This window comes from Lepidochelys kempii, chromosome 2, assembly GCF_965140285.1.
Source record: "Lepidochelys kempii isolate rLepKem1 chromosome 2, rLepKem1.hap1, whole genome shotgun sequence".
Lineage (NCBI taxonomy): Eukaryota > Metazoa > Chordata > Testudines > Cheloniidae > Lepidochelys > Lepidochelys kempii.
The window spans coordinates 271,372,206-271,395,230 of NC_136381.1; the positions used below are offsets into that span (position 1 = coordinate 271,372,206).

The window sequence follows — 23,025 nt, forward strand, 5'->3', positions numbered from 1 at the left end:
GGCAACAACCCCTCCCGATACATACACTGATCCTTGAATCACCCCGACACACACACAGACACGGCAACAACCCCTCCCGTTACCCACAGTGATCCTTGACATCACCCCGACACACACACAGACAGGGCAACACCCCCTCCAGATACACACACTGATCCTTGACATCACCCCACAGACACACAGACATGGCAACAACCCCTCCCGATACACACACTGATCCTTGACATCACCCCGACACACACACAGACACGGCAACAACCCCTCCCGTTACCCACAGTGATCCTTGACATCACCCCGACACACAAACAGACAGGGCAACACCCCCTCCAGATACACACACTGATCCTTGACATCACCCTGACACACACACAGACACGGCAACAACCCATCCAGATACACACACTGATCCTTGACATCACCCTGACACACACACAGACACGGCAACAACCCCTCCCGATACACACACTGATCCTTGACATCACCCCGACACACACACAGACAGGGCAACACACCCTAACACAACGTACACTTTGCAACAACCCCTCCAGATACACAATGATCCTTGATGTCACCCACATACAGAAACTGCAACACCCCCACCCTCAGATGCATGCAGTGATCCTTGACATCACCCCGACACATATACAGGCCCTGCAACTCCCACTCCCGATAAACACAACAACCCCACGTACACACAGACACCGCAACACCGCTTCCCGATACACACAGCGACCCCACGCGCACACAGACACACACAGCATTCTCAGTCCAGGAGCCACCGCTCACCTGCAGAGGTGCCCAGGAGCAGTGCCAGCACCCAGGCAGGGGAGCCAGGCTTCGGGCTGGGAGCTCTGGGCTTGCGGACATGCCCCTCGCAGAGCCGGTGTAGCACCGTATCACCATTCATGTCCCCGGACCTGCATATACAGACAAGGTCCTGACAGCCAGCCAAGGGCTCCATTTCCTCTCACCCCTTGGCAACCCGTGCTGAGCTCATCCTGCCCACAACAGGGCATTGTATTGACATGAAACTGTATCGGCAGGTGGGTCTCTGGGCCGGCGGCTAGCGCTGTATCACTGATACACACACCTAACAGCCACACTAACACACACGCACAGCACCACCCAACCCTGCTGCCATCAAACACCCGCCGCGGAGCAGCACAGATGAGGTGACCCGAAGCCCATGGCATGTTGGATACCCAACACCCTCCATGCCCCAGCACCCACAGCAATCCAGATACCAACAACCTCTGCGACCCAGATACAGTGAGTAGAACCTCAGAGTTACAAACTGACCCGTTAACCACACACCTCACTTGGCACCAGCAGTTCACAATCAGGCAGCAGCTAAGTGTGAGGAAGTGGGAATGTTCCTGATGTTTTCTCCGAATACTGTGTGTGCCTCAGTTTTCCCTCTGTGTTATTCAAGTGTCTAGGTGGTGGGATAAGGGTGTGTGATCATTGCAGAGACCCCTAGAGGGTAGGTGTGATGCTGACTGCCTGCCAGGCTGACACTGTATCCTGACATCTGATGATCTGGCCCGGTGTTGGAGAACAAAGAGACCAGGTAACCTGTTTTCCCTGAGAAAGAGACAAAGTCCTGAGATGGGGAAGCTGGGTGTGACAGGCCAGGCAGATGGAAGGGGTCAGTCTGGTTTGGGACTCAGGGGAAAAGCCCAGGGCTCTGGATCCGCCCCCCCCCCCGCCCCGCCAAGATGGACTTGGCTGTAACTTCTGTTCCCTGTGCTGACAAGCTGTTCTACGACTAATAACCTGTCTGTGTCACACGCTGGCTGGGAGTCACAGCTGGCTGCGGAGTGTGGGGCTGGGCCCTTTGGGGCATGTGAGGCTCCCCAGGTGCGGGGAGCTCACGGGGTGAACAGGGGGCTGATCGCTCTGAGGTCAGACCCAGGAGACGCTGAAGCTTGCCATGGTGAGAGTGCGCTCTGAGCGAGTGCGCTCTGACTTCAGGGTGAGCGGTCCCAGAGCACCCAGCTTGGGACCCTGTGACAGACATAAAGAAAAGCACACCCAGTACAGTCTGAAACGTGAACGACTAGAAAGATTTTTTAAGAATTGACAAATGAAGGAAACTGTTTCTGGGCTTGTTTCGTTGAAATGAAGCTGGTTAATGTCATGGAGTCCCCGGGCGATGCTCTGGATCTGCTCCCTACAAAGCCAGGCAGGACTCTGGGGAAGTCGCCTTCCTGTGAGCAGCCTGTCTGCAGGACACACAGCTCACCCGGCTCCCACCTTCCTGGGTCTGACCTCGGAGCATTCAGCCTCCTCTGCCCCTCCGTGCGCTTCCCACAGCGAGTCCGCCCAGGCGGGGTCCTGGGGAAGCCAGAGGGTCCTGCCCCCCAACTCCGCAGTCAGACGGGACTCTCAGCCAGCCAGTAAAACAGAAGGTTTATTAGATGACAGGAACATGGTCTAACACAGAGCTTGTAGATGCAGAGAACAGGACCCCTCAGCTGGGTCCATTTTGGGGGGCAGGGAGCCAGACAACCCTGTCTGCCTTTCACTCCATGTCCCAGCCAGCCCCAAACTGAAACTCCCTCCAGCCCCTCCTCCTCTGAGCTCTGTCCCTTTCCCCGAGCCAGGAGGTCACCTGATTCCTTTTTTCTCCAACTCTTTAGCTCTCACCTTGCAGGGGAGAAGGGCCCAGGCCATCAGTGGCCAGGAAACAGGGTGTCGGCCATTCTCTGTGTCCAGACCCCTGCACACCCCTGCCCTCTAGGGCTCTGCAATGATCATACACCCTTACCCCACGACCTAGATACTTAAGAACTGAGGCACCCCCACACTATTCAGAGGAAACATTAAGAACAGTCCCGCTTTGTCACAGTTAAAAGCAGCATTTCTGTCTACACAGTAAAGCTCCAAAGCTGCGTGAAGTCACCATTCAGCTGGAAACGTTGGAAAGAACCACAACATTGTGTTCAGAGTTCCCAACAACCTCCGTTCGCGAGGTGTTCGCAACGCTGAGGTTCTGCTGTACCCAACACTTCCCAAGACCAGTGCCCGCGGCGACCCACATACCTGATGCCTGCGGCGACCCACATACCGGACACCCGTGGCGACCCACAAATCTGACACGCAGGACGACCCAGATACCCAACGCCCACAGTGACCCACATACCTGACGCTCAGGAAGACCCAGATACCCAACGCCCACAGCAACCCACATACCTGACGCTCAGGACGACCCAGATACCTACTGACCACGGCAGCCCACGTAGCTGATGGCCACGACGACCCAGATACCCGACGCCCGCAGCGACCCACATACTCGACGCCCATGGCGATCAACATACCCATCGCCCGCAGCGACCCACACAGCTGCTGCCCACAGCGACCCAGATGCCCAGCGCCCGCGGCGACCCACACAGCTGATGCCCACGGTGACCCACATACCTGACACCCACTGCGACCCACATAGCTCATGCCCGCAGTGACCCAGATGCCCAGCGCCCATGGTGCCATGGGAGCCCAGCCTCTGCAGAGCCATGATGGCCCAAACCCCAGTGAGACCCAGAAATCCAACACAGACACCCCAAAACGGGTGCTGACCCTACTCCTTAGGTGCTTAGGAACAGCCCAAATGCAGGGATACAAAAAGCCCACGTTACAACAATCTGCTGAGAAAACACCCAGGTCATACGGCACCCAACATCCAATTCCCACATCACCCAAAGCCTGTGTGACACCAACTGCCGGCACGTCACAGCAGCCAATCCCCTCAACTCAGATACCCACCACCCGCAGTGATACCCAGCACCCATGTGACCAAATACCCAACACCCACAATGAGAGCCAGCACCCACAGGCACAGATACCCAACACCCGCAGTGACACCCAGCACCTACGGCCACAGATACCCACCACCCTCAGTGACACCCAGCACCCATGTGACCAAATACCCAACACCCACAATTAGAGCCAGCACCCATGGGCACAGATACCCAACACCCACAGTGACACCCAGCACCCATGTGATCAAATACCCAAAACCCACAATGAGAGAAAGCACCCATGGGCACAGATACCCAACACCCAAAGTGACAGTCAACAACCACGAGAACAGATACCCACCACCCACAGTGACACCCAGCACCTACGTGACCAAATACCCACCACCCACAATGACACCCAGCACCCACGGGCACAGATACCCACCACCCACAGTGACACCCAGCACCCATGTGACCAAATACCCAACACCCACAATGAGAGCCTCCACCCATGGGCACAGATACCCAACACCCATAATGATACCCACCACCCACAGTGACACCCAGCACCCATGTGACCAAATACCCAACACCCACAATGAGAGCCTCCACCCATGGGCACAGATACCCAACACCCATAATGACACCCAGCACCCACGGGCACAGATACCCACCACCCACAGTGACACCCAGCACCCATGTGACCAAATACCCAACACCCACAATGAGAGCCTCCACCCATGGGCACAGATACCCAACACCCATAATGATACCCACCACCCACAGGCACAGATACCCAACACCCCCAGTGACACCCAGCACCTACGTGACCAAATACCCAACACCCACAATGACTGCCAGCACCCACGGGCACAGATACCCCCCACCCACAGTGACACACAACACATGCAGGCATACAAATACCCGCCATCCGCAGAGACACCCACCACCTGCAGGCACACAGATACCCAACACATGTAGTGACACCCAGCACCCATGGGCACACAGACACCCAACGACCGCAAGGTGGAAAAGGGAGCATGGGACCTCCCAATCCCCCATTACATTGCATAGACTCCTTGATGCTGGGACACTGTGCTGCTATGTGTTCCCACTCCCCACACTCATAAGATCTAGATTTGCTTCTACTCACTCCCCTATCACAGGAGTTAGGCGGTTTAGTCCCGGGGTTCCCCCCACTCAGGCCGATCCCTTCCTTCTGGGGTCCCCACTGGTTTTCGTCCCCCCCACCTTCTTCCACCTAGGATTCCCCAGGGGTTTGGCCGCCCAACCTTCCAGGGTTGGGGTCGGGTGCTTGCTTCGAAACGGGCCTTCCTTGGGTAGTCGGGTCAGTTCCCTGGCTGTCATCCGTCCTTCTACCAGCATGATCATCTCGTCGTAGGTGGACGGTTTGTTCTTGCCTACCCATTTGCGGAGATCTGGTGGCAGTCCCCACAGGTAATGGTCCATGACCAGGGTCTCCAAAATCTCCTCCAGCCTGCACACCTTGGGCTGTAACCACTTCCGCGTGAGGTGTATGAGGTCGAATAGCTGGGACCTCGGGGGTTTGTTCTCCTGGTATTTCCTCTCATGGAACCTCTGGGCCCTTACCGCTGCTGTTACCCCTGATCGTCCTAGGATCTCTGCCTTCAGATGGGTATAGTCAGTGGCATCCGTGGCAGGCAAGTCAAAGTAGGCCTTCTGGGCCTCTCCACACAAAAAAGGGGCGAGAATGCTGGCCCACTGCTCCTGGGGCAGGCTGCTCCTGCTCCTGCTCCTTTCAAATGAGAGGCGATATGCCTCTACATCATCTCCTGATGTCATCTTTGGCAGACAACCAGTGGCCTTCAGGGTTCACGTCCCATCAGACCCCCAGGCCTGGGTGGTGAGGATCTTCAGCTGGTCCACCACCTCCCTCAAGAGGGCACAATCTTGGGTCACCTGGCCCATTAATAATTGGTTGGTTTCCTGCTGTAGCTGCATACACCCCTGTTGCGCCATTTCCTGAACCCGGGTGGCCTCCTGCTGGGCACCGTGGCTTGCAGCAGAGTTCGCACCACCTCCTCCATCATGGTACAAAACAAAACCCCAAAACACCAGTGCGCCCTTTTTTTTTTAATCTCTTTCTTCCATCACACTGTGAACGATGATCCCACTTCTAAAACCAGTTCTGGAAAAGTTCCGACCTTCTCTCAGTGGGTCCCATGCTTCCAGGCGGATTCTGCCAGCCTCAGAGACTCACTGTGACCTTCCATGTAACCCTTCTTCCTCTGGGGTGAAGGTCACAGCCTACTGAGCCATTTTCATCATAAGCCAGCAAGGGAGGTGGGAAGAAGCAACCCTCCTTTGCACAGTCTCTGTTGCTTCACAGTCTCTGTGATTCATCGGGGGGCGGGGGGGAGGAAAAGGGGGAGCCCAGGCCCACCCTCTACTCCGGGTTCTAGCTCAGGGACCCTAATAGCAGCAACCCTTGGTAGGTTTCAGAGTAACAGCCGTGTTAGTCTGTATTCGCAAAAAGAAAAGGAGGACTTGTGGCACCTTAGAGACTAACCAATTTATTTGAGCATGAGCTTTCGTGAGCTACAGCTCATTTCATCGGATGCATTCAGAACCATCAGCTACACAAGTGACCCACTGAGAGAAGGCAGACACACCTTGGGACTCAGCCAGGTGTGCAGGGCCCTGCCTATGGACAGAACTCTGAGGTGTTTCCAGGCCAAGGGATGGGCAGCTTGTCCTTGGGACAAAGAAAGCAGAGACCACATGGCAAGAGACTATAAACAGCTGCTGCAGCTCCTCCATCTGGTCTTCAATCCTGCTTCCGACCTCTGGAGGGACTTGGCTACAAATGGAAGCTCTGAACAAAGGACTCAATGACCCATCCCAGCTGGGGATGTTCTCCAGAGACTTGATTTGAACCCGCCGTTTATTCCATCACTGCTACAAGCCTGAACCAAGAACTTTGCCATGACTGTATGTCATTGATTCCATTGAACCCATTCTAGCTCTCATTTCTATCTTTTTCTTTTTATGAATAAACCTTTAGATTTTAGATTCTAAAGGATTGGCGACAGGGTGATTTGTGGGTAAGATCTGACTTGTGTATTGACCGGGGTCTGGGGCTTGGTCCTTTGGGATCGAGAGAACCTTTCTTCTTTTACTGGGGGATTGGTTTTCATAATCATCTGTCCCCATAACGAGTGGCACTGGTGGTGATACTGGGAAAATAGGGTGTCTAAGGGAATCGCTTGTGTGACTTGTGATTAGCCAGTGGGGTGAGACCAAAGTCCTCTCTGTCTGGCTGGTTGGGTTTGCCTTGGTGAGCATAGAAACCCCAGCCTTGGGCCGTAACTGCCCTGCTTTAAGCAGTTTGTCCTGAATTGGCACTCTCCATTGGGTCCTGCCAGAACCAGCATCGCCCCCACCTGACTAACTGGGAGGCTTTTTACTAGTTTCAGCCAACCCCAGATTGGCTTCAGGTGCCCCAATCAACCTAGCTGTCTTCACTGCTTTCTGGAAGACTCTTAGTTGGACCCAGGTGTCTTAATTGACCTGAAGCAACTGCCATTTGCTTACCCTGGTAACAGGGATTTATTTAGCCTGGGGCTAATATATAGGGTGACCAGATGTCCCGATTTTATAGGGACAGTCCCAAATTTGGGGTATATTTCTTATATAGGCTCCTATTAGCCCCCACTCCCTTCCTGATTTTTCACACTTGCTGTCTGGTCACCCTACTACTATGTCTGTCTCCAACCTTTTCCCGATAGCCATCTGACCTTGCCCCGTCACATAACGCAGCACCCACAGAGACACCCAGCACTCACGGGCACAAAGATACCCAAAACCCACAGAGACACCCAGCACCCATGAGCACACAGATACCCAACACCCATGGTGACACCCAGCACCCATGGGCAAAGAGACACCCAATACCTGCAGTGAGACCCAGACCCACGGGCACACAGGTACTCAGCACCCGCAGGGACACTCAGCACCTGCGGGCGCACAGATACTCAACACCTGCTGTGACAGCCAGAACCCCCAAGCACAGACACCCAGCACCCCAGTGACACCCAGCACCCAGGGGCACACAGACGCCCACCACCAACGGCCGGGGCAGCCAGCACTCACAGAGACACTGTAACCCATGGTTACACCAGTACCGAACACCACTGACCACACAACACCTGCTGGGACACAGATTTTGAAATGTGAACCCAGCAACCCCCCCAAGTCACGGCCAGGCCATTCCCTTGACACACGCCATCCCCAGCACCAGGAGGACGCAGTGACGTCCAGCCACCTCTAACACCAAAACCCTGCTCCCTGGCAACCCCACCCCTACGGGGGGCAGTGGGAAGGGGAGGTCAGGGGGTGCCGGGCTCTGCCGGGGGAGGGGAGCAGGACTTGGGGGGGCAGTGGGGAGAGGCAGTCAGGGGTTGCCGGGCTTTGCAGGGGGAGGGGTGCAGGGCTTTGGGGGGCAGCAGGGATGGGCAGTCAGGGGATACCGGGCTCAGGAGGGGGAGGGGTGCAGAGCTTGGGGTATCAGGGGGTGCTGGGCTCTGCAGGGGGAGGGGAGCAGGCCTTGGGGGGCAGTTGGGAGGAGCAGTCAGGGGGTGCAGGGTTCAGCAGGGGGTGGGGAGCAGGGCTTGAGGGGGCATTGTGGAGGGGTAGTCAGGGGGTGCAGGGTTCAGCAGGGGGTGGGGAGCAGGGCTTGAGGGGGCAGTGTGGAGGGGTAGTCAGGGGGTGCCAGGCTCTGCAGGGGGAGGGGAGCAGGGTGTGGGGGGGCAGTTGGGAGGAGCGGTCAGGGGTGCAGGGCTCTGCAGGGGGAGGGGTACAGGGCTTGGGGGGCAATTGGGAGGAGCGGTCGGGGGTGCAGGGCTTTGCAGGGGGAGGGGAGCAGGGCTGGGAGGGCACTGTGCGGGGGCGCTCTGGGGTATAAAACGCTCCTGTCTGCTATGTGCTAAAGCCAATGCCACTCAGTCCAGCCTGCTGTAAATCTAGATCAAGCCATCTGGGGTAGGATGTGGGGGAGGGGAGGATGTTTGTCCCCCCTCAGAGAACCCCTGTCGCCATGGCAGCTCCATCCCCGGAGCTTCATGGGGCCCACCAGCCCAGCCCTGCTAGCCCCACACTGCTGGTCCCCAGGGCCGGGGTGCTGGCCCTCCACTGGCCCAAGCCCCCAGCCCCCAGCCCTGCCCTCCTGTCCCTCAGCCCCTTCCCTACGCCCCAGCCGCCATCCCGTCCCCATGCCTCTACTCCATTCCCCAGCTCCTGCCTGCCCCGTCCCCATGCCCCTACCCCGTGCCCCAGCCTGTCCTGTCCCCGGGCTCCTGCCCTGTGCCCCAGCCCCTGCCCCGTCCTTGTGCCCCAGTCCCTGCCTGTCCTGTCCCCTGCCCCAGCTTCACCATGCCCCTCCCCCATTCCCCAGTCCCTGCCTACCCCGTCCCCATGCCCCTGCCCCGTCCTCATGCCACCTTGCCTACCTCCTGTGCCACCAGACTGGAGATGCGGACGGCGCGGCACACCCGGACGTGCTTGTGGTCGCCCTCGGGCTGCGTGCCACTGTCCTTCCTGCCCTGGGACATGGCAGGTGCTGGGGGCTCTCAGATCTGGGCCCCCCACATCGTGTGCTCACACCCCCATTCCCTTCCATGTCCCATCCTGCTGCCAGCACCCGACCACATGCCAGGTCCTGAGCCGGGGCAGCCTGGAGCTCCAAGCAGCGCGGCTGGGTTCTCTGCTCACACTGACAGATGGAAGAACAGCACTGGCCTGCCCGCCCCTGTGCCCACCCACGGGGAGGGGCCTGCCCTGCCCCCCCGCCCTCCCCCTCTGCATTGGGGCTTGCGCTTTCCCATCCCCTGCCTTCCCCCTGGCTCACCGGCTGCTGGCTGCCCCTCCCCACCAGGCCTGTCACAGCATCTGAGCCCCCACCCCAAGTTCTCCTGCTGATGGGAAACTGAGGCACTGAGAAGGGATGGGCCTCACCCCAGGTCACCCAACAAGGCAAAGAATGAGCTGCCAAGAGGACCCAGGAGTCCAGATTCCCAGTCACCCCACCTCCTCCTGTGCCATCATTCACCCTGGTCTCCTCCCAGAGCTGAACCCAGGCATCCTGACTCCCAGCCCCCAATCCTGTTCTAACCATCAGACCCTACTCCCCGCCCCCCAAGCTGGGGATGGAACCCAGGCATCCTGACTCCCAGCCCCCCAACCCCTGCTCTAACCACTAGACCCTACTCCCACCCCCCGACCCGAGCTGGGGATGGAACCCAGGCATCCTGCCTCCATTGTAGCCCTCATGGGGAGGGGGTGAGTGCCCTGGGATGCCCAGAAGACCCCGCCCCAGCCCTGACCATTGCTGACGCTGCTGACTCACCCTGCGCCGGTGCCAGGAGCAGGCAGCTCACAGTGTCCCTGGCAGCCGGCAGCGAGTGCGGGGGCAGGCGGGAGAGCCCAGCCGAGGAACACGCCGCGCATCCCTAATGGCCAGAGAGCCCCCTGCCAGGCGCCGTCACCCATCACTGCCCCCACGGCGGCACCCATATGCTGGCACAGGCCTTGGGCCTCCCCGCAGACCACACCCGCCCCGCAGGGCCAGTGTTTGGAGTGGGTCCCCACGGGCACCCTGTGGTTGGGGACATTCTCCCATCCCCATGCTCCCGTGTAACCAGCCCCCTGCCTCACCCCAGGGGCCAGATCTCAGCACTGGGGGGGAGCCCTGTGTAACCAGCCCCCCGTCCCAGGGGGTGGTGAATGCTCTGGATCCCCAGTGCCCACCCACATGCCTCAGCCCCTCCCCAGCTGCTGGTGGGCTCTGGTGGACACCCCGGCGGCATGCCGGGAGCCAGGCCGGTGCCACGCAGCTCTCCGTGGTCACTCCGTGCCCTAGCCCACCAGAGGGGCCGTGGCTAGACACACATGGAGTGAGCCCAGCTGTAGGCGCAAGGGGATCCCAGCCCACCCACTGCTGCCCCCCCGTAGCAGAGCGGGCATCCCTGGGTCCAGCCCAGGCCAGCACCCTCCCCTGTGTGCCAGGCCCGGTGGCTAGTCCGAGAGCACGGTGACCTTGAGCGAGTGCTGCAGGCAGAGGGAGGCGGACGGAGGGCTGGATTCACGGCTCTGTCTGGGAGCCCCGTGCCCACACCCCACCCGCCCGCCCGCCCTGCTCCCTGTGCCGGGAGTTAGAGCTGCTGCAAAGCCGCTCGCGGCGTCCTCTCAACAACGTCCCCGCCCTGCACACGGCACCGTCTGCTCCGCATGGGCTTTGCCGTGCTCCACACCCGGCTCCCCCCGCCCTGCCTGGCACCCAGCTCCCTGCCTGGCATCTGGCTCCCTCTGCCCTGCCCGGCACCCAGCTCCCTCTGCCCTGCCTGGCTCCCCCCACCCTGCCTGCCATCTGGCTCCCTCTGCCCTGCCCGGCACCCGGCACCCGGCTCCCTCTGCCCTGCCTGGCTCCCCCCACCCTGCCTGGCATCTGGCTCCCTCGGCCCTGCCCGGCGCCCGGCTCCCTCTGCCCTGCCTGGCTCCCCCCACCCTGCCTGCCATCTGGCTCCCTCTGCCCTGCCCGGCACCCGGCTCCCTCTGCCCTGCCTGGCTCCCCCCACCCTGCCTGGCATCTGGCTCCCTCGGCCCTGCCCGGCGCCCGGCTCCCTCTGCCCTGCCTGGCTCCCCCCACCCTGCCTGCCATCTGGCTCCCTCTGCCCTGCCCGGCACCCGGCTCCCTCTGCCCTGCCTGGCACCCGGCTCCCCCCGCCCTGCCTGGCACCCAGCTCCCTGCCTGGCATCTGGATCCCTCTGCCCTGCCCAGCACCCGGCTCCACCCACCCTGCCCGGCACCCGGCTCCACCCACCCTGCCCGGCACCCATCTCCCCAGGCCACCTCCACCCTGCCCCACGTGCTGCCCACTGCTGCCCTAGACCTTGCTCCCGGCTGCCGCCTTCTGCTCCCCCAGGCCTGGCCTGGCCGCTGCCCGCTGCTCCCAGTATGTGAGGCTCCCTGTGCCATGTCTCTGGATGACTGCCCAGCTCTGCCAGGCCCCTGGCTGGCCTGAAGCACGTCCCAGGCTGCAGCATGCGAGCCCCTACCACTGAAATGCAACCACACCAGGCCATGCTGTGCCTCCTGCAGCCCAGTGCTGCGTCCCGAGATGGGCATGGCCAAGCCACACAAGCCCAGTCACCCCACGGTGCCCATAACTGTTCTTGCCCTACCCGGTGCAATGGCTGGCGCCTGGCGGTGAGCGCCAGCGAGAGGGGGAGGGGATTACCGGGCCGCCAGCAGCAGCGCAGGGATTAATGTCACTGCCAAGGCCCTGGGGCTGCTTCGCTCCTTAGCAGCTGGAGGGGAAGGAGCCCATGTGGTGCGGGGGGAGGGGTTGAGGGTGCTGGGGGGGGCCTGCCCGGCATAGCCCTGTGGGGAGCATGCCCTCCCCTGGAGCGCCAGGGCAGGCTGCGAGAGCCCACTGCCCAAGGGCACTGCTGGGAACACTGGGGTCCCCACGGGCGCATACAGGGCCCTGCCGCAGCGCCCCGGTGCCTAGGGGCTCGCCACCTTCCCCAGAGGCACCTGGCCCTGGCTGTGCCCAGGAGCAGGGCTAGCTCTGGGGGGGTCCTCATGTGGGGGCATGTGCAGACACGTGTGTGGCTGCGTGTGACGCCAGGCGTGTGGGAGCACACGTGTCTGTTGCTGTGTCGCTCAGCGTGTGCACACGCATGTTGGGGCATGCTGGCCCCTCCATGCCCCTCTCCGGGGGCTCCCCCCCCGCGCTGTCCATGCTCCCTCCCTGAGGAGCCGTGTGCCAGCCCGATGGGCGGCAGGTGCAGTCATAGCTTCTCCCCGACGCCCCACGCGGCCTCGGCCCACAGCGCCTGCCGCACCCACAACGCTTCCTTCCTTCGCCAGGGTTTTAACGGTAAAACCAGGCCAACGGTTTGCCCCCCAGAGGACGAGACACACACAGAGCCCCTGTCTGCCCGCAGTCCACAGGGAACCACGCTGGGGCCAGCACTGACTGCCACCTGAGAGCGCCCCCCCAGGGCCCCCACCCCGCTCCCCGTGGCCCAACGCCCCCTGCCGAGCCCCTGCACCGCTCCCTGCAGCCCCCGCCCCCTGCCGAGCCCCCGCCCCGCTCCCCAGCACCCCCTGCCGAGCCCCTGCCCCGCTTCCTGCAGCCCCCGCCCCCTGCCGAGCCCCCGCCCCGCTTCCTGCAGCCCCCGCCCCCTGCCGAGCCCCCATCCCGCTCCCTGCAGCCCAGCGCCCCCTGCCGAGCCCCCATCCTGCTCCCTGCAGTCCCCGCCCCCTGCCGAGCCCCCATCCCGCTCCCTGCAGCCCCCGCCCCCTGCCGAGCCCCCGCCCCGCTTCCTGCAGCCCAGCGCCCCCAGCTGAGCCCCCGCACCGCTCCCCGCAGCCCAGCGCCCCCTGCCGATCCCCCGCCCCACTCCCCAGCACCCCCTGCTGAGCCCCCATCCCGCTCCCTGCAGCCCCCGCCCCCTGCCGAGCCCCCGCCCCACTCCCTGCGGCCCAGCGCCCCCTAGTGCTGTCTTGGGGCATTGCGGCCAGCATTGACTCAGCCCCTGGCCCGCGGTCCACTGCATCTGCATCTCTTTGGGTCGCTGCCCAGGCCTGGCTCAGCCAAGGCCTGAGGAGGTGGCTGCAGACACTGCTCTGGCTCCCAGCCACACACACCTGCCCTTGCAGCTCTGCCCCAGGGCCCAGCCACCTCCCCCTCCCAAACCGAGGCACCCCTCCCCCCACCAGACGCAGCCCCCTGTCCCCAGGTCGAGCACTCAGCAGCCCCCTCTCACACCCCATGGGCTCTGTATTCTGGAAGGCAGAGGAGGTCGCCATCGCCCAACCCACAGCCCCGTGCCCAGCCCCAAACTGGAACGGCTGAGCTGGGGGGTCGCTGGGAGGTCTTCGTGACCCCACAGGCCTGTGCATCACACCCTGGATCCCAGCCCCAGGGCAGGCAGGGGATGTGCATGGAACTTGCTGAGCACCAGGCAAACCGAGTCTGAGCCCAGTCCCCTGGCATACCCTGCCCAGCCAGGCCCCAGGGAGGCCATTCGGCTCCCCGGCTGTCCTCTGCCAGGCACCTCGCTGCCCTGTTCCTCCAGCAGAGCAGCCGCTGCTATGGGCCCATGCCAGCCCTGGGCAGGCACAGCACAGCAGCACATCACCCGAGCTAGAGACGGGAGCCAGCCCTCGGGCAGCCGCATATCACGAGGCAAATGCCCCACTGGGAGCCCGCCGGGCAGCCTCCTGCACTGCCCCAGCACCCACTGGCTTGGCAGTCCCTGCCCCCCAGCCTCCCGGCAAGGCTGCTGTGTGGAGGCCAGCCCAGCTAGCGTAAGCCTGTCCCACCGTGTGCCCCAGAACTCAGCCCCACTCAGCCTGCCATCACAGCCGCCCCCGGCAGGGCCCCAGTGGGCCTCACCGCTCTCCCCGCTCCCGGCAGGAAGCACCCCCAGTGGGCCTCACCTGGGTGACCTTCTCGGTGACGTTGTGCGTCCGGTCCTTCAGCTTGGTGGGCGCGATGATCTCCCGCTCGCTGGACGGCGACGTCAGGAAGGCCTCGGCCTTGAAGTCCACGAAGTTGAGTGTGATCTGCGGGATCCTGCTGATGGTGCGGTAGCGCATCAGGTCTGAGTCGGAGGTGGAGTTCAGCAGGCTGCTGCGCAGGTTGTTCATGGCCCCTGAGGACAAGAGGACGCGACGGTCGGGGGCAGCCTGGCACACAGGGCCCAGCTCCTCTGCACAAGGCAGCAGATCTGGGAACGGCCTGAGAAACAAGGAGACACTGGCATAGACGGGCCCCATGCCAGTGTCCCAGCGCTCAGTCTTGGCAGGACTACCCCGTGCCAGCTCCCCTGGGTCTCGGTGTGGGCGGGACTGACCCCGTGCCAGCTCCCCTGGGGCTCGGTGTGGGCGGGACTGACCCCGTGCCAGTGTCCCAGGGCTCGGTGTGGGCGGGACTGACCCCGTGCCAGCTCCCCTGGGGCTTGGTGTGGGCGGGACTGACCCCGTGCCAGCTCCCCTGGGGCTCGGTGTAGGCGGGACTGACCCCATGCCAGTGTCCCAGGGCTCGGTGTGGGCGGGACTGACCCCGTGCCAGTGTCCCAGGGCTCGGTGTGGGCGGGACTGACACCGTGCCAGTGTCCCAGGGCTCGGTGTGGGCGGGACTGACACCGTGCCAGTGTCCCAGGGCTCGGTGTGGGCGGGACTGACCCCGTGCCAGCTCCCCTGGGGCTCGGTGTGGGCAGGACTGACACCGTGCCAGTGTCCCAGGGCTCGGTGTGGGCGGGACTGACACCGTGCCAGTGTCCCAGGGCTCGGTGTGGGCGGGACTGACACCATGCCAGCTCCCCTGGGGCTCGGTGTGGGCGGGACTGACCCCATGCCAGTGTCCCAGGGCTCGGTGTGGGCGGGACTGACCCTGTGCCAACTCCCCTGGGGCTCGGTGTGAGCAGAACAGGCCCTGTGCTGGCACCCCAGGGCTGGGTGTGGGCAAGACAGACCCGTACTGGTGCCTTGGGGCTGGGTGTGGGCAGGACAGACCCGTACCAGCGCCCCGGGGCTGGATCTTGGCAGGACTGACCCCGTGCTGGAGCCCCAGGGCTGGATGTGCAGCTGAGGGGCAAGAGGCAGGCTGTGGGGGCTGGGCTGGGCTCTGGATGGGGAGCTGTGCCAGTGGACATGTGCTGAGTAGCTGTCAAGCTTTTCCCGTTGGGGTCTGGGGGCTATAGCCCTGCTCCCCGGGGGCCAGGGTCCTGGCGGAGGGAGACGGGGAGGCCCCTCCCCATGGGAGTCCATCTGTCCCCAGCCAGTTAATAGCATGGTCCCCAACGCGATAACGGGGCAGGGGCTGAACAGGTAACTGCTGTCCCTGCTATACTCCTCCGGATAGAAGAGTGTAAAAATATTCCTCAGGTGTACAGGAGGGAAATCAGGAAGGTCAGATCACACCTGGAGTTTGTGAAGAAGAAGGGACTGTTCTTAATGTTACCTCTGAATACTGTGTGGGTGCCTCAGTTTCCCCTCTGCAGTTCTTAAGTCCCTAGGGGGTGGGGTAAGGGTGTATGATCATTGCAGAGCTCTAGAGGGCAGGTGTGTGCAGGGGTCTGGACACAGAGAATGGCCGACACCCTGTTTCCTGGCAGCTGATGGCCTGGCCCTTCCCCCCTGCCAGGTGAGAGCTAAAGGGTTGGAGAACAAAGGAATCAGGTGACCTCCCCGCCCGGAAAGGGACAAAGCCCAGAGGAGGATGGGCTGGAGGGAGTTTCAGTTTGGGGCTGGCTGGGGACATGGAGCTAAACAATCCCAGTTCCCTCAGCCTCTCCTCATAAGTCATAGAATCATAGAATCATAGAATATCAGGGTTGGAAGGGACCTCAGGAGGTCATCTAGTCCAACCCCCTGCTCCAAGCAGGACCAATTCCCAGTTAAATCATCCCAGCCAGGGCTTTGTCAAGCCTGACTTTAAAAACCTCTAAGGAAGGAGATTCTACCACCTCCCTAGGTAACGCATTCCAAGTGTTTCACCACCCTCTTAGTGAAAAAGTTTTTCCTAATATCCAATCTAAACCTCCCCCACTGCAACTTGAGACCATTACTCCTCGTTCTGTCATCTGCTACCATTGAGAACAGTCTAGAGCCATCCTCTTTGGAACCCCCTTTCAGGTAGTTGAAAGCAGCTATCAAATCCCCCCTCATTCTTCTCTTCTGCAGGCTAAACAATCCCAGCTCCCTCAGCCTCTCCTCATAACTCATGTGTTCCAGACCCCTAATCATTTTTGTTGCCCTTCGCTGGACTCTCTCCCATTTATCCACATCCTTCTTGAAGTGTGGGGCCCAAAACTGGACACAGTACTCCAGATGAGGCCTCACCAATGTCGAATAGAGGGGAACGATCACGTCCCTCGATCTGCTCGCTATGCCCCTACTTATACATCCCAAAATGCCATTGGCCTTCTTGGCAACAAGGGCACACTGCTGACTCATATCCAGCTTCTCGTCCACTGTCACCCCTAGGTCCTTTTCCGCAGAACTGCTACCTAGCCATTCGGTCCCTAGTCTGTAGCGGTGCATTGGGTTCTTCCGTCCTAAGTGCAGGACCCTGCACTTATCCTTATTGAACCTCATCAGATATCTTTTGGCCCAATCCTCCAATTGGTCTAGGTCCTTCTGTATCCTATCCCTCCCCTCCAGCGTATCTACCACTCCTCCCAGTTTAGTATCATCCGCAAATTTGCTGAGAGTGCAATCCACACCATCCTCCAGATCATTTATGAAGATATTGAACAAAACCGGCCCCAGGACCGACCCTTGGGGCACTCCACTTGACACCGGCTGCCAACTAGACATGGAGCCATTGATCACTACCCGTTGAGCCCGACAATCTAGCCAGCTTTCTACCCACCTTATAGTGCATTCATCCAGCCCATACTTCCTTAACTTGCTGATAAGAATACTGTGGGAGACTGTGTCAAAAACTTTGCTAAAGTCAAGAAACAATACTTCCCCAGAGTCCTGCCTGGCTTCAAAGGGAGCAGGTCCAGAGCATCGACCGGGGACTCCATGACAGAGTTGCAGCTCACAAGAGATGTCAAGAGTAACAAGAAGGGTTTCTTCAGGTATGTTGGCAACAAGAAGAAAGTCAAGGAAAGTGTGGGCCCCTTACTGAATGAGGGAGGCAACCTAGTGACAGAGGATGTGGAAAAAGCTAATGTACTCAATGCTTTTTTTGCCTCTGTCTTCACGAACAAGGTCAGTTCCCAGACTACTGCACTGGGCAGCACAGCACGGGGAGGATGTGACCAGCCCTCTGTGGAGAAAGAAGTGGTTCAGGACTACTTAGAAAAGCTGGACGTGCACAAGTCCATGGGGCCGGATGCGTTGCATCCGAGAGTGCTAAAGGAGTTGGCGGATGTGATTGTAGAGCCGTTGGCTATTATCTTTGAAAACTCATGGCGATCGGGGGAAGTCCCGAACGACTGGAAAAAGGCTAATGGAGTGCCCATCTTTCAAAAAGGGAAGAAGGAGGATCTGGGGAACTACAGGCCAGTCAGCCTCACCTCAGTCCCTGGAAAAATCATGGAGCAGGTCTCAAAGAATCAATTGTGAAGCACTTAGAGGAGAGGAAAGTGATCAGGAACAGTCAGCATGGATTCACCAAGGGCAAGTCATGCCTGACTAATCTAATTGCCTTCTATGACGAGATAACTGGTTCTGTGGATGAAGGGAAAGCAGTGGACGTGTTATTCCTTGACTTTAGCAAAGCTTTTGACACAGTCTCCCACAGTATTCTTCCCAGCAAGTTAAAGAAGTATGGGCTGGATGAATGGACTAAAGGTGGATAGAAAGTTGGCTAGATTGTCAGGCTTGTCACGGAGCCACCAGGGGGATGCTCTGGAACTACTCCATACGAAGCCAGTCAGGACTCTGGGGGAGCCAGCTCTGGGAACAGACTGTCTTCAGGGCAAGAAGCTCACACGGCTTCCACCTTCCTGGGGCTGACCTCGGAGCATTCAGCATCCCCTTCTCACACCATGCACTGCCCACAGCGAGTCTGCCCAGGCAGGGTCCTGGGGGGGCCAGAGGGTCCTGCACCCAAATTCCGCAGTCAGACGTGACTCTCAGCCAGCCAGTAAAATAGAAGGTTTTTTAGACGACAGGAACATGGTCTAACACAGAGCCTGTAGATGCAGAGAACAGGACCGTCAGTCAGGTCCGTCTTGCGGGGCAGGGAGGCCAAAGCCGCATCTAAGACTCCCTCCATTTCCCCACCCAGCTCCAAACTGAAACTCTCCAGCCCCTCCTCTCACCTCTGTCTCTTTCCGGGGCCAGGAGGCCACCTGATCTCTTTGTTCTCCAACCCCTTCAGTTGGCACCTTGCAGAGGAGGGGCCCAGGCCATCAGTTGCCAGGAAACAGGGTGTTGGCCATTCTCTGTGTCCAGACCCCTGCACACACCTGCCCTCTAAGGCTCTGCAACAATCACACACCCTTATCCCACCACCTAGATACTTAAAAAGAAAAGGAGGACTTGTGGCACCTTAGAGACTAACCAATTTATTTGAGCATAAGCTTTCGTGAGCTGTAGCATCCAATGAAGTGAGCTGTAGCTCACGAAAGCTTATGCTCAAATAAATTGGTTAGTCTCTAAGGTGCCACAAGTCCTCCTCTTCTTTTTGCGAATACAGACTAACACGGCTGCTACTCTGAAACCTAGATACTTAAGAACGGCATAGGGGACACTGAGGCACCCACAGAGTATTCAGAGAAAACATTAAGAACATTCCCACTTCGTCACAGGGCTCAACGGGTAGTGATCAATGGCTCCATATCTAGTTGGCAGCCAGTATCAAGTGGAGTGCCCCAGAGGTTGGTCCTGGGGCCGGTTTTGTTCAATATCTTCATAAATGATCTGGAGGATGGTGTGGATTGCACCCTCAGCAAGTTTGCAGATGACACTAAACTGGGAAGAGAGATAGATACGCTGGAGGGTAGGGATAGGATACAGAGGGCCCTAGACAAATTAGAGGATTGGGCCAAAAGAAATCTGATGAGGTTCAACAAGGACAAGTGCAGAGTCCTGCACTTAGGACGGAAGAATCCCATGCACCGCTACAGACTAGGGACCGAATGGCTTGGCAGCAGTTCTGCGGAAAAGGACCTAGGGGTGACAGTGAACGAGAAGCTGGATATGAGTCAACAGTGTGCCCTTGTTGCCAAGAAGGCCAATGGCATTTTGGGCTGTATAAGTAGGGGGATTGCCAGCAGATCGAGGGACGTGATCATTCCCCTCTATTCAACATTGGTGAGGCCTCATTTGGAGTACTGTGTCCAGTTTTGGGCCCACACTACAAGAAGGATGTGGAAAAATTGGAGAGAGTCCAGTGGAGGGCAACAAAAATGATTATCATAGAATCATAGAAACATAGAATATCCGGGTTGGAAGGGACCTCAGGAGGTCATCTAGTCCCATTCCCCTGCTCAAAGCAGGACCAATCCCCAACTAAATCATCCCAGCCAGGGCTTTGTCAAGCCTGACCTTAAAAACTTCTAAGGAAGGAGATTCTACCACCTCCCTAGGTAACGCAGATGATTAGGGGTCTGGAACACATGAGTTATGAGGAGAGGCTGAGGGAACTGGGATTGTTTAGTCGGCAGAAGAGAAGAATGAGGGGGGATCTGATAGCTGCTTTCAACTACCTGAAAGAAACTACTGCCACCGGTGCTGGGTGGCGTTGCCCTGGCCCTGCCCAGCGCGGGCCGGTCCCAGTACCTGTGCTGCCGTGGCGGTTTTGCCCCCGCCTGTCACCCTCGCCCTTCATGGCCTCGATGTCGTCGACGGAGGAGGCACGCCGCACACTGTGGCAGCTCTCCCGGGACCGGCTGCGCGACAGGCTGCAGTTGGAGAAGGAGGCGTCCAGGTGGAGGCGGTCCCTGTCGGCACGGGGTGACGAGTGGGTGACGGGGGGCTCCAGGCTTGCCTCGCCCAGCGGGCCCCTCCCTTCCTCCAGCTCCACCAGGGCCTTGCGCTCCTCCAGCTGGGAGTCCCGGCAGCTGTTATCCAGGGAGGAGGTGACATCGTCTGGGGCCCCTGACTCACTGCTGGGCTTGGAGAAGTCCACGATAACGGCATCGGGGCCCCCCTGGGACAGCGACTGCTTGCTGGCCGTGAGCGCCAGCAGCTTCAGCTTGAAGGACTTGCTGCGCCCTGTCGAGGAGAGGAGGTGACGGGGTGGGAGCGGTTCTTAGCACTTTGCATAAATACCATGTGTGCCTCAGTTTCCCTGTGTGCTGTGTGGGTAAAGAGGGGGTCGGAGGGGGGTTTGCTGTTGCAGGGGACCAGGTGTGACCTCAAAGAGCAGCCAGGACCCCGGACAATGGCCTGGAGATGGGGGACCCAGCAACTGGTGACAGGGAGCAGCCGGTTCTGGCCAGTGGGAGGACAAAAGGCTGAGAAGAGAGGGGCCGAGTGACCTGATCAGCTGGTTCCGGGGAGGGGGACAGGACAAAGGACAGAAGATAGAGGGGGCTCCAGGGGCCCTGGGACTGAAGACAAACGGGGGAGGGGATACAGGATCAGCTGGATGGAGGGGGCTGGGCTGGGACAGGGAGCAGCATGGGCCCGTGGGGACGGGGACAGACCCAGCTGGACGTGGTGAGACTGGCCAGGCCGAGAGCCCTGAGAACGGCCCGGGCTGGGTCCAGACGCTCCATAAACCTCCGGTGTGAGGCTGGCCGAGAGTCACTGCCGGCTAGGGATGCGGGGGTGGGGGGGAGATAGTGGGGGACATCGCTCCCTCTGGGGTGGAGAGATCGGGGGGGGGCATCGCTCCCTGGGGGGGAGATCGGGGGGGCATTGCTCCCTCTGAGGGGGGCCATCAGTCCCTCGGAGGGGGAGCTCTGGGGGCATCGCTCCCTCTCGGGGGGAGATTACGGGGGGAGGGATCACTCCCTGGGGGGGGGAGATTGTGGCAGGGGGACATAGCTCCCTCTGGAGCGGGAGATCAGGGCTAGGGGGCATAACTCCCTCGGGGGTGGGGAGATTGGGTGGGGGCACTGCTCCCTCGGGGGTGGGGAGATTGGGGCGGGGGCATTGCTCCCTCTGGGGGTGGGTTCTCTGAGTGGCCCACGGCAGAGCCAGGCTGCTGGAGGCTCAGAGAGGTGCGGTTCCAGGAGGTGGCGGGGCCAGAGGGCCTGACCCCGGAGAGTGGACCCCGAGAAGGGCTGTCACACTGACGCGGGTTCCTCCCAGAGGCTGTACAGAGCCGAGAGAGCCCAGGGCCTGGGAGTCCAGGACAGAGGCCCCACGTGGGTCAGACAGCACCATGGCCATGCCCAGCCCTAGGGCGTCCCCAGAATCCTGTGCCCAGGTGGGGAGCAGGCGAGGGTTGGACAGCCCCACAGCCAGCCTGCCCCAGAGCCCTGGGCTCAGACTGCAAGCAGGGCAGCTCCCATCCCTGGGCTCTGCTCTTCCCAGCCACTGAAGGCCTGGCTGGAGCTGGAGTGAAGAGCTGGAGAGGAGCCAGCTCCAGGACAGGCTCGGCTTGGGGCACAGCAAGGGGGGCCCGTTCTGTGGGACAGTGAACTGCTGGGTCCACAGGCTGCACGTGCCCAGCTCTGAGTGTCAGGAGTGTGCCAGGCCTCGGGCAGTGCCCCGTGGGACCGCACCCATTGGCGTGGTAGCCTCAGTCCCCCCCCAGGGGGGACGAGGAGACGGAGTCTCTCCCTCCCTGTCCACGGAGCGCTGATGGGGCCTACCTGCAGGGAACCAGTTGGTAGGGGTCACCCAGTGGTTGGTGTCCTTGGCCGGGGAGCCCAGCAGCTCCTTCTCCAGCACCAGCTCGAAGTTGAGGATGAACATGATCACAGCCCCATTCTCGTTCTTCACGGGCACCACGTCCACCAGGCACAGGAAGCAGCTGCCTGCGGGGGCACCGAGAGGGTCAGTCCCAGCCCCTGCCAGCGGCACAGCCCGGCTCCCCCCTGAGAGCCTTCGCTTGCCTGCCCCCCGGCTCTGGCGCCCCAGGCAGCCTCCCGCAGGAGAACCCTGCCAGCACCATGGACCTGGCCACTCGGACACCAGCCCCAAACCAGCCAACAGAGCCGGGCGAGGGGCGGTGTCATGAACCTCAGAGATCCCGTGGGGGAGAACGACTGGGGGAGCAGGCTGGACGGGGCCATGGGTGGGGAGGGGCTGGGGGAGCAGGCTGGACGGGGCTGAGGGGGGGAGGGGCTGGGGGAGCAGGCTGAATGGGCCGTGGGGGGGAGGGGCTAGATGGGGCCGTGGGAGGGGAGGGGCTGGGGGAGCAGGCTGGATGGGGCTGAGGGGGGGAGGGGCTGGGGGAGCAGGCTGAATGGGCCGTGGGGGGGAGGGGCTAGATGGGGCCGTGGGAGGGGAGGGGCTGGGGGAGCAGGCTGGACGGGGCCCTGTAAGTGGCAGAAAAAGGCCGGGTGACTGCGGGGGCTGCACACACAGGCCTCTGACCCCGGGAAGGGGGGCAGCCCCTGTCTATGGGGCTCTCACAGCCCCCACCTGCTTGCCCTCAGCCCCAGGCCCCGAAAGGCCAGAGGGTGCAATGGAGGGCTGTCCTCGGGGACCAGGAGGGGGGGCTTTGGGCAGATTTCCAGGCAGCCCCCTGGAGATGGCTCAGCCGGGACTGTCTCCCTGGGTAGGGGGCCCAGCAGGTGCCCCAGGCAGGCTGTGCTGGGGGCAGGGCCTGCTCACAGTTGGGCACCAGACAGGGTGGGGGCCCTGGATGGGCTTTTA

At 60.8% G+C, this 23,025-nt stretch overlaps 1 protein-coding gene across 5 annotated transcripts in view; it reads right to left on the reverse strand.

Annotated features, from left to right (window-relative positions):
- Window positions 1-23,025, reverse strand: part of KCNH2 (potassium voltage-gated channel subfamily H member 2) — a 107,084-nt gene that overhangs the window by 41,261 nt on the left and 42,798 nt on the right. For all 5 annotated transcript variants that reach the window (XM_073334956.2, XM_073334953.2, XM_073334954.2 and 2 more), the window contains 3 exons: window positions 22,017-22,181; window positions 20,032-20,466; window positions 14,227-14,441 (listed from right to left, as the gene is read on the reverse strand). In XM_073334956.2, coding sequence (XP_073191057.1) covers window positions 14,227-14,441; window positions 20,032-20,466; window positions 22,017-22,181 — 815 coding nt within the window. The remainder of the gene's footprint in view (window positions 1-14,226; window positions 14,442-20,031; window positions 20,467-22,016; window positions 22,182-23,025) is intronic.